The sequence below is a fragment of the Loxodonta africana genome, chromosome 25 (genome assembly GCF_030014295.1).
Source record: "Loxodonta africana isolate mLoxAfr1 chromosome 25, mLoxAfr1.hap2, whole genome shotgun sequence".
NCBI lineage: Eukaryota > Metazoa > Chordata > Mammalia > Proboscidea > Elephantidae > Loxodonta > Loxodonta africana.
The window spans coordinates 37,971,181-37,982,398 of record NC_087366.1 but is presented as its reverse complement, the minus strand read 5'-3'; the positions used below and the strand labels follow the sequence as shown (position 1 = coordinate 37,982,398).

At 40.2% G+C, this 11,218-nt stretch overlaps 1 protein-coding gene across 3 annotated transcripts in view; it reads left to right on the top strand.

The window, feature by feature from the left end:
* The window catches only part of HEATR1 (HEAT repeat containing 1), a 60,095-nt gene that overhangs the window by 47,556 nt on the left and 1,321 nt on the right, over positions 1 to 11,218 (top strand). For all 3 annotated transcript variants that reach the window (XM_064276705.1, XM_003410910.4, XM_064276706.1), the window contains 11 exons: positions 2,406 to 2,529; positions 3,125 to 3,265; positions 3,751 to 4,040; positions 4,802 to 4,952; positions 5,867 to 6,025; positions 6,189 to 6,323; positions 6,449 to 6,553; positions 6,702 to 6,870; positions 7,388 to 7,542; positions 8,122 to 8,280; positions 9,731 to 9,839. In XM_064276705.1, coding sequence (XP_064132775.1) covers positions 2,406 to 2,529; positions 3,125 to 3,265; positions 3,751 to 4,040; positions 4,802 to 4,952; positions 5,867 to 6,025; positions 6,189 to 6,323; positions 6,449 to 6,553; positions 6,702 to 6,870; positions 7,388 to 7,542; positions 8,122 to 8,280; positions 9,731 to 9,839 — 1,697 coding nt within the window. The remainder of the gene's footprint in view (positions 1 to 2,405; positions 2,530 to 3,124; positions 3,266 to 3,750; positions 4,041 to 4,801; positions 4,953 to 5,866; positions 6,026 to 6,188; positions 6,324 to 6,448; positions 6,554 to 6,701; positions 6,871 to 7,387; positions 7,543 to 8,121; positions 8,281 to 9,730; positions 9,840 to 11,218) is intronic.

The following is an 11,218-nucleotide window of genomic DNA, read 5'->3' as shown; positions in this document are numbered from 1 at the left end:
TTCTCTCCATTCTCTATTTTCATGTCCATTCGGCCAGTTTCTGACCCCCTCTGCCCTCTCATTCCCCATCCAGACAGGAGCTGCCACATAGTCTCATATGTCTACTTGATCCAAGAAGCTAACTCTTCACCAGTATCATTTTCTATCCCATTGTCCAGTCCAATCCCTGTCTAAAGAGTTGGCTTTGGGAATGGTTCTAGTCTTGGGCTAACAGAAGGTCTGGGGACCATGACCTCTGGGGTCCTTATAGTCTCAGTCAGACCGTTCAGTCTGGTCTTTTTACGAGAATTTGAGGTCTGCATCCCACTGCTCTCCAGCTCCCTCGGGTTCTCTATTGTGTTCCCTGTCAGGGCAGTCATTGGTTGTACCCGGGCACCATCTAGTTCTTCTGGTCTTAGTCTCTGGTTTATGTGTCCCTTTCTGTCTCTTGGGCTCATAATTACCTTGTGTCTTTGGTATTCTTCATTCTTCTATGCTCTAGGTGGGTTGAGACCAGTTAATGCATCCTAGATGGCCACTTGCGAGCGTTTAAGACCTCAGACACCGCTCTCCAAAGTGGGATGCAGAATGTTGTCTTAATAGATTTTATTATGCCAGTTGACTTAGATGTCCCCTGAAATCATGGTCCCCAAACCCCCACCCCTGCTACGCTGGCCTTCGAAGTGTTCAGTTTATTCAGGAAACTTCTTTGCTTTTGGTTTAGTCCAGTTGTGCTGACCTCTTCCTGTATTGTGTTTTGTCTTTCCCATCACCTAAAATAGTTCTTATCTACTATCTAATTAGTGGAAACCCCTCTCCCTCCCTCCCTCCCCACTCTTGTAACCATCAAAGAATATTTTCTTCTCTGTTTAGACTATTTTTCGAGTTCTTGTAATAGTGGTCTCATAAAATATTTGTCCTTTTGCAGCTGACTAGTTTGACTCAGCATAATGCCTTCCAGATTCCTCCATGTTATGAAATGTTTCACAGATTCGTCACTGTTCTTTATTGATGCGTACTATTCCATTGTGTGAATATACCATAATTTATCCATTCATCCATTGATGGGCACCTTGGTTGCTTCCATCTTTTTGCTATTGTAAACAGTGCTGCAGTGAACATGAGTGTATATATATCTGTCTGTATGAAGGCTCTTATTTCTCTAGGGTATATTCCGAGGAGTAGGCTTACTGGATCGTACGGTAGTTCTATTTCTAGTTTTTTAAGGAAGCGCCAAATCGATTTCCAAAGTGATTATACCATTTTACATTCCCACGAGCTGTGTATAAGTGTTCCAGTCTCTCCGCACCCTCTCCAACATTTATTATTTTGTGTTTTTTGGATTAATGCCAGCCTTGTTGGAGCCAGATGGAATCTCATTGTAGTTTTGATTTGCATTTCTCTAATGGCTAATGATCATGAGCATTTCCTCATGTATCTGTTAGGTACCTGAATGGTCTTCTTTAGTGAAGTGCCTGTTCATATGCTTTGCCCATTTTTTAATGGGGTTATTTGTCTTTTTGTAGTTGAGTTTTTGCAGTATCATGTAGATTTTAGAGATCAGACGCTGATCGTAAATGTCATAGCTAAAAACTTTTTACCAGTCTTTTGGTGAAGTCTTTGGATGAGCATAGGTATTTAATTTTTAGGAGCTCCCAGTTATATAGTTTCTCTTCTGCATTGTTAGTAATATTTTGTATACTGTTTATGCCATGTATTAGGGCTCCTAGCATTGTCCCTATTTTTTCTTCCATGATCTTTATCATTTTAGATTTTATATTTAGGTCTTTGATCCATATTGAGTTCATTTTTGTGCATGGTGTGAGATATGGGTCTTGTTTCATTTTTTTGCAGATGGATATCCAGTTATGCCAGCACCATTTGTTAAAAAGACTGTCTTTTCCCCATTTGACTGACTTTGAGCCTTTGTCAAATATCAACTGCTCATATGTGGATGGATTTATGGCTGGACTCTCAATTCTGTTCCATTGGTCTATGTATCTGTCGTTGTACCAGTACCAGGCTGTTTTGACTACTGTGGTGGTATAATAGGTTCTAAAATCAGGTAGAGTGAGGCCTCCCACTTTGTTCTTCTTTTTCAGTAATGCTTTACTTATCCAGGGCCTCTTTTCCTTTCCATATGAAGTTGGTGATTTGTTTCTCCATCTCATTAAAAAATGTCTTTGGAATTTGGATTGGAATTGCATTGTATCTATATGTGGCTTTTGGTAGATAGACATTTTTACTATGTTAAGTCTTCCTATCCATGAGCAAGGTATCTTTCCACATGGTTTTGAAATAATTCAGTACAAAATTAATGATCTAATTGTGTTTTCTGTTTGAAACATTCTACGTGAGAGAGGGATAAGTGAGTACTTAAAATGCCTGCAGCTACTGTTTGCTAAACAAGTCTTCTTTGTTTTTAGGTTGCTAGAGACCGTTCTTGGCTATATTAATGCTGTAGCCCAGTCCTTGGAGAAAAATGCAGACAAACTGACTGTGAAGTTTTGGCGAGCTCTCCTTAGTAAAGCTTACGACACGTTAGATAAGGTAGGTTCCCACGTCTCCCCATCATTATCATTTTGTTGCCCGTTTTTATGTCATTGCGAATTATTTAACTAAAAGTTTTAAGAGTAAAATTAACAGTAGCTTCTCTTGGTATAATGAAACTCAGTTTTGCTTGAAATAGTCTCTTTTGATGACTGGAAATAAACTTGTCTGAAAAAGATTGCTTCTCTAAATACAGGCCTCAATAAATATGTTTTAAATATTCAGTTGTGTAATATACTATATAGTGTTCTACTCTATCCAAGTGGAATAAAATAAAAATATTTGTTAGGTAGAGTATGTCGTATATTAGAAATTAGAAATATCACTGGTCTAGAAATTAGGAAAGCTATTTAAATCTAGTTAAATTATCTAGGCTTTGGGCAGTTCACTTACTCTTGGCATCATTTTCTTTCTTTTCTTAACAAATTGTTACAACAAACTCTGCCTATCTGAAAGGTTACTATAAGAATTAAAAAAGTAAATGCGTACGAAAATGATGCCTGGCCCCTAGGAGGTGTGCGATAAATAGAAGGCTGTCTTAATCCAAGTTGAACTTCTTTGTTTTCTTTCTTTTTTAATATAATCTGCTCTATAGGTCAATGCCTTGTTGCCTACAGAAACATTCATTCCTGTCATCAGAGGGCTGGTGGGCAACCCACTGCCGTCTGTGCGCCGGAAAGCACTGGACCTTCTGAATAACAAGCTGCAGCAGAACACATCCTGGAATAAGAAACTAGTGAGTGACTGCTGCACATCGGACCCGGTTACTGTTCTCTGCCTTGTCGGCAGGCAGGCTGTGTCTGACTCCCTTCCGTTTCTCCAGTGGTGCAATTTACACTTGAATCATAGTATTATCTGAATATAATACTGTGATGTGTTTTAAAATTGTGATGTTAATTCTGTCGTAGTATATGTGTAGTAAGAGCTCTTTGAATGGAATTTCAGCTTAATGGAATTCTTAATTACTTAGTGCAAGCCATTCCTTGTCTTAACTTTAGTATAATTCTAATCCTCTTTTACTCCAAGCCTTTATGTAAATCAGAAATTCATCGGCAAGCATGTGTATTTGTTTAGCAGTACGGAAATGCCTGTCTGTGTCTTGTAGCTTAAGGACCCATCAGGTTGATTTCCATTCGGATGATCTCAAGCAGCAGAAATGGGAAATGGACTAGCATTTGTACGTAGCTTTAATTATTTGGGGGTTTTGGCTGTCCTCTTCAGGTTCACAGCTTCCTACAACTAGTTCCAGTCCTTTTGGCCATCGTGCAGCGTAAAAAGAAAGAGCTGGAAGAACAAGCGATAAATAGACAGACGGCTTTGTATACCCTAAAGCTTTTGTGTAAGAATTTTGGTGCAGAGAATGGAGAACCGTTTGTCCCTGTGCTGGCCGCCGCAGTAAAACTGGTTGCTCCAGAAGCCAAGGAGGAGAAGAACGTCGTGGGAAGTGCCCTGCTGTGTATAGCCGAGGTGACCTCCACTCTGGAAGCACTGGCGATACCCCAGCTCCCCAGGTACTCTGCTGGGGACTTGCAACAGGAATGATTACACAGGGTTTCTGGTCCAGAATGAAAAATCACCCCTTGGCGATTTTTTTGGCTCTGAGTAGAAGTTGATACAATTAGATTTGTTAAAGAATGGATCTTTTCTTCAAATTGAGAAATGGAACATTCCCATTTACTTTATGGTCCCCTGGTTCTTGCTGCCCCTTGATAGCTGTAATTAAGAAGCGCTAAATGCAGCTTCTTCAGAGAAGGGCCAGTCCAGCCAGGAAAGGCAGAAGCTGCCTTAGGCTGTCCACACTCAGAAGCTAGATGGCCCTGGGTCCATCCTTGCCTCTGACAGTTACTAGCTCTGCAGCCGTGGACTGGTTACATAACCTACGAAAGCTTTGCCATCTGGAAGGGGGAGACAGGCGCCTACCTTGTGGGGATTCTTGTAGGGCAGTGAATGTAAGGCTTTTTGCACAGTGCCTGACACGTATCAAGTGTTCAGTACTTGAAAGACGTTGTTATCTTAAACAATTATTGCTATGTCAGTACTGTTGGCACTGGGAAATTTCTTGCTCTTAGGCACCCATGGGGCCACCATGAGTTGGGGGTTAACTTGATGGCAGCTAACAACAACAGTTACATAAGATGTGTAGACAAGGTTTTGTAAACTATGAGATACACAGTGATATAACAGGCAGATTATTTTAATTTTTCATAACAAGCTCTCCTCCATTCTCCAGTCTTTGCTCAGAGTTGCTCTAAAACTCTTGCTCTGTTTTTAGCCTGATGCCGTCGTTGTTGACAACAATGAAAAACACCACTGAGCTGGTCTCCAGTGAGGTCTACTTGCTCAGTGCCTTGGCAGCCCTGCAGAAGGTCGTGGAGACCCTCCCACACTTCATCAGCCCCTACCTTGAAGGGGTCCTGTCACAGGTGAGCTCGGGTAACCACAGCACAATGTTTGGGGTGGACTGGGAACGGGAAAAATGACAGGCTTAATGGTGTGATTTGTTCTTTAAGTTTTTAGTTCTGTCTTAGAGGGAAAGATTATTTCTGAAAAGATGCATTCAGTCTTTAAACGTGTGCCTCTTTTTCTCTTCCATCATCCCTACTGCTTAATCATGAAATTGATATGGGGGATCTTATCTCTTTTGATATTGCAGAATGTATTATACTGCCTTTTCCCCCTCTGACATTTTTGACGTTAGGATGGTAGAGCTGCCTTTTATTATGTTTTTCGAAAACTGGTGTGCCATATTTGTAATGTGAAAGGTTTCTGAATCCTAAGGTGTCTTTTCAGCAGAATTCGTATATTGCAATACAGCAGGCCTGATGTTGACCTCCCTCACTCCTCTGGTTATTATTCTTCCGCTGTAGTGATCACATGCTGTTTATGAGGTTAAAGCCTTAGCTGCCATGGTGCAAACGGTTTACCTGATTGACAACTCTACAGTCAGGCCTGGAAAGCGGACTTCTTACAGAAAGAGGCCTGTACTATAAGGAGCTTTCTAGATTGTTCAGCTGGAAGAAGTTGACTCATCTCACGGTCCTTAGATTCCCCAGTCTAAGTGCTGTCTGGGCTGGGGCTGTTTGCTTCTGCTCGCCACCACTTACCCACCTCCCTGACTCCCAGTTGGGAAAGAGGTGTCTGCCCAGTTTTATCTACGGAGGTTCTAGTTTGGCTTTAAAAGGAGTTCAGTGGATAGCTAGAAAGCACGCCGAGCTTTCAGTAAGCACCAGCATTTGAACTGGTTTCTCGTGGTCATCACTAAGCCTTTCTGTAAGTGTGCAGAGGCTCTGGAGCAGCGTTCACAATGGCCTTGACAACTGTGTTTATCTTCCTGTAGGTGATTCACTTGGAGAAAATCACTAGTGAGATGGGTTCTGCCTCGCAGGCTAATGTCCGTCTCACATCTCTTAAAAAAACGCTGGCGACTACACTGTCACCCCGAGTCTTACTGCCAGCCATCAACAAAACTTACAAGCAAATGAAGAAGAACTGGAAGGTTAGACCCATATTGGGTATTAGACTTTGGAGAGGGAGAGGTGATACTTATGCTTTTAAATTTTCACTTAAAGAAGAATATGGTTGTTTGATTCCTTTACCGATGCACTGCTGAACCCTAGGAGTAATAAATGTGGCACGTCTGCTTACTGTGTTGTTGGTAGGATCACCTGGGTCCATTCATGAGCATCTTGCAGGAGCATATTGGGGTGATGAAGAAGGACCTGCTTACCTCCCACCAGTCTCAGCTCACCTCGTTTTTCTTAGAGGCCCTGGACTTCAGAGCACAGCACTCAGAGGTCAGCTTATTTCCACCCCCCATAATTCTGAAAGTGTAATCTTTCAAAATAACACTTATCAAAACAATTTAGAACGAGATGTCAGTTCAGAACTCTGGCTAATAAGTCGGCTCTTCTGTTTCCAGGATGATCTGGAGGAAATTGGAAAAATCGAAAACTATATCATTGACTGTTTAGTAGCTATGGTTGTAAAGCTTTCTGAAGTCACCTTCAGACCCCTGTTCTTTAAGGTCAGTCTTTTCTTCCTCATATATCTCCTTTGTATTAACATATACCTATAAAATACATTAAAAAAAAAAAAAAGTTGCCGTCAAGGCAGTTCTGACTCACTGCAACCCCACACGTGTAGAAGAAACTAATACTACTTTGTCTTTTTAGCTGTTTGATTGGGCCAAAACAGAAGATGCCCCAAAGGACAGACTGCTGACATTTTACAACTTGGCAGATTGCATTGCTGAGAAACTGAAAGGGCTCTTTACTCTCTTTGCTGGCCATTTAGTGAAGCCTTTTGCTGATACCTTGAACCAGGTGAACATCTCCAAAACAGGTTGGTAGCTCACTTCAGTTCTGCCTGCCCAAGGCACAATAAGTACAAGACATGACCTAGTGCTCAGAGACAAGAGTTTGCAGATTCTTGAATTCTAAGCTAAAGAGTGTGTTTCCTTTGTAGTCAGTTGTCAGACATTGAAGTATTTGTTCTAGCTTAATGAAAACGTGGTATTAATACATTGACTCATTTGGGAAAAAGATACTAAGTGAACAGGCATTATTATTAAGTCATTGGAAATAACTTTGAAACATTAAGATTGGTTTATTCTCTAATGCTAATAAGCAATCCACTTGGCATTTCAGGTAATTTAACTTGCTAAGCTAGGTATTAGAATCTTAATAGAAGGAATCACTTACAGGAGAGGCCATCAGCTTTATTTGCATTCTGCTGTTATCAAGATTATCATGATTTCACGATCATCTTAGAAATACTTTTCTGATTATAGTTATTTTATGGTAGTTCAAACTTAAAGCTGTGAAAGCTTCATCTTTTTTCATTTTTACTCTATTTACAGATGAAGCATTTTTTGACTCTGAAAAAGACCCTGAAAAGTGCTGCTTGCTGTTACAGTATATTTTGAACTGTTTATATAAAATCTTCCTTTTTGATACTCAGCATTTTTTAAGTAAAGAGAGAGCAGAAGCCTTGATGATGCCCCTGGTGGATCAGGTAACTAACTCAGTCGTCATGTGTCCTTACTGGGAAGTCTGTCACTGGCAGATCTGTGCTGGCTTCATAGCTGCTAAAATGATAGCTTGCTAGGCATTGCTCTTGAGTTTTTTTTAACATAAAATATTCTTAATGAAATTTGTATTTCAAAATTGACTTCTGATGGATTTAACTCAACTTCAGAGTAGAATTTATTGAGTTTTACTTTTGAATTTTTTAAAAGGAAGACATACGGTCTCCTTATGAGATTTTTATTAATTGGGTTTTTTTGAGAATGCTTTAGGGTTTGGCTTCTCTCTGAACAAGCTCATCCAAGATGTTCTGCTGCAGGAAAGGCACACTATGAAGGGCTAGGAGATTCTGTTTGAGATTCTCATAGATTTAAGCCCAAGAAGTTCCAGAATGTGCTTAGAGTATTGGACTAGTGCCTGGGTTTTGATCCTCCTAACATGAAAAGTTACCAAAAACAACCCAAACCCATCATGAAGGGTAGTAAAACATTATTTACACAATGGGTGTTTTCAAGCAGAAGAAAATATAAGACGCTGTAGCTCAAAGTCTTTGTCTTATTCTCAACAGCTGGAAAACAGACTTGGGGGAGAAGAGAAGTTCCAAGAGCGGGTGACGAAGCACTTGATACCTTGTATTGGGCAGTTCTCAGTGGCCATGGCAGATGACTCTCTGTGGAAACCACTGAACTACCAAATCCTGCTAAAGACGAGAGACTCCTCACCCAAGGTTAGGAACTGAACAGTGTTGTCAGACAACCACTGATGCTGCACATTTTCACTGTGGAACACAAAGAAACTTAGAGTGGACCATGGTAAACTGATGGGAAAGTATTGCTGCTGGTCACCTAGTGCTAGAGGTCAGCAGTGTTAGGCAGAAGTTTGAGCCTGAGAAGTCTTGGTTTTTACTTACAGGGTATTTATAAATAACAATCCCCCATCCCGATAATGTGGTAGGCACTCAGAAGTACTAAAATACTTTTAAATCTTGAATGGCAGAAACTTGAAGTAATTCCTTGTGTTTTTTAAGTGACATTTAAGTTTCAGTGTGTTCTCAGAGCTAAATGCTTTGTTTTGTCCACAGAACAGTCTTTTGAGTTAGAGTAATATACTGTATATATTAGGCCTATGATTTTGTAATGAAAGTTAAGTGGTCACGGTAGAAATATACTGTTATGGATAGGTTGAGTGGAGTTAAAATTCCACACATGAGTGTCAAAGTTTTCAAATGAACTATCATAGAAGAACCTCAGTGGATAAAACAGACCAAAGCAGAATTTTATTAATAGGATTTGTAAGTTCAAATATATAACATTTCTTTATTAGAAAATAATCAGGAAAAAATGATGCTATTTGGATGAATCCCCAAATTTTGAATTGTAGGTTCTTATACAAGTTGTATCATCAAATTGATTTTAATATTTTATTTTGATTGTACAATATCAAGAAAATCTTGGTTCAACATAGGTAGTTACAGATGATTTTTAAACAACTCCCCTTGCAATATCCAAATGTTCTTTAAATTATTCCCCAACCTGAGAGAAAATTAGCTGAACTTCTGTTTCAAAGTGAATTGCTAACCTAAGAATACCTAACAACTGCTTGTGTTCCTGGTCATACACAAGTCATGTGAGAAATACCCAAAACTTTTTAAAGTTCCAAAACATCCATTCTAGGACATCATAACACAGCGAATGTGTTTTTTCTTCATCTCTGAGGCAAGCTGCCCTGGACCATCACAGTCTATAGTGGTGACCAGTTGGCACTGATGCACAGGGAGCTCTGCCCAGAGGTGGTAGGAGACGCGCGATTGCCTGGGGTATGCTCCAGTACGGGGGCATTTGATTACACACTTGAATTTGCATGTGCTATTTTATTTTACTAGTTTAAAGGACGGTGTTATAAAAACTACCTTCACATTAAACATCTGCAACACTGAAACACTGTTGGAAAACTACTGATTTATAAGGTTACTCGTATTACAGACAAATCCCAAATTGTTAAATAAACTGATATTCTAGGACAAAAGTTGAATGGACAGAATGAAGTGAAATAAAATCACGAGAAATAACATTTAGTTTAAAAAGTTAGAGATTGTTTCCAGTCCGCACAGATTTCAAGATAAGAAATACAGCAGTTCTACTTTTTATCATCGTTCTTTGCCCTTTTCCTCCTTTCAGGTTCGATTTGCTGCTTTGATTACAGTGTTAGCAGTGGCGGAAAAACTAAGGGAGAATTATATTGTCTTGCTACCAGAATCCATTCCTTTCTTAGCAGAACTGATGGAAGGTAATTCCCAAACTATTAAGAAATAATTACAGTCAATTTCTGTGAAGATATGCCAACCATAATGCAGATGTGGAATAATGTGCCTGGCAGTTGGCGCCAGTCCTCCGCCCGCTCCCATCTCCGTCTGGGTAGACTGGAGCTTGCATTTTGAGTGAGGTGGAGGGGTGCTGTTAGGAAATGACTGTTTTGTGATCATTTAGGACACTGTTTATGGTATGAGCTTCACTAGCTTTAGTTTTGTGTGTTTTGTAATAATATAGACTACATATAGGGTCACTGAGTCGGAATCAACTCGACGGCAATGGATCCAACAGGGTAGACTACAATGTTGTCTTTCATTAACCTCATATATTTATATGATTATTTTGGTCCCCAGTTGTGGGATTATTGTGTCTAGATGTCTAGTGCCATTAGGAGTGCAATAGGGTATCCACCTCTTAATACACCCACTGCTCACTTATTGACATGGTTAGGTTCCAAAGACCAGGTTGTTATGTGAAAATCAGCATTATGTAAAAATGGAAGATGACCACATCAGATCACAAAATGGAAGATGAGTATATTATTACGTAACTACAAAACCACTGAGAATCACATCCCTGCCAAGTTGACACATAACCTTAACCAGCCAGCGTTACTCTCACCTCACACCTCGGCATTCATTACTGCCATATGTACGTCCGTTAATGTGCAAGACAGCCAGATAGATTTTTTACAGTTGTCATAAATGCAAAATGTGGGGTAATGAGATAGTCAATAAGTGAGGAGTGCGTGTAATGACCAGTATTTATTTGGTGTTCTGCATTAGGTGCTTTATATAGGTTATTTAATCCTCATGATGAGGTATATACCATTAACCCTGTTTTACAGAACAGGAAACTAGAGGTTTAAAGAGATTAAATAATTTGATAAAAGTAACAAAGCTAGCGAGTGCGGCGGGAGGAACTGGGGTTAAACGAGGTTTGCACAATTCTGGAACGTGTGCTCCTGAGCATTATACTACCATGTGCCTGGGAAAATAACAGTAAATCTTGATAAGCAGGGATGGTGGAGACAAGAAGATCAGTACATACATACTAATGATTCACCGCTTGCCTAAGGAAATTATACTCTCCTTGTTTCTTCTGTCCCTGAGAGGGGCTGTGTGAGCTACTAAGGAGTGGCATTGCTGGGAATGTTCGGGGTTCTTAGCGTCCAAATGAAGCCTCTTTCTGAGCTTGTAGGAAGGGTGTGAAGGCAGAATGGAGGGATACAGGCGCTGCATTCTCTGGTGCTTGCTGATGGTTCAGGTGCTTCGTTTCACGCTTCTGATGGAATGGTTGCCAGGGAGTGAGAGCCATGAAGAGCTGGGCTAACGGTAACTGAGCAGAAGATTGACT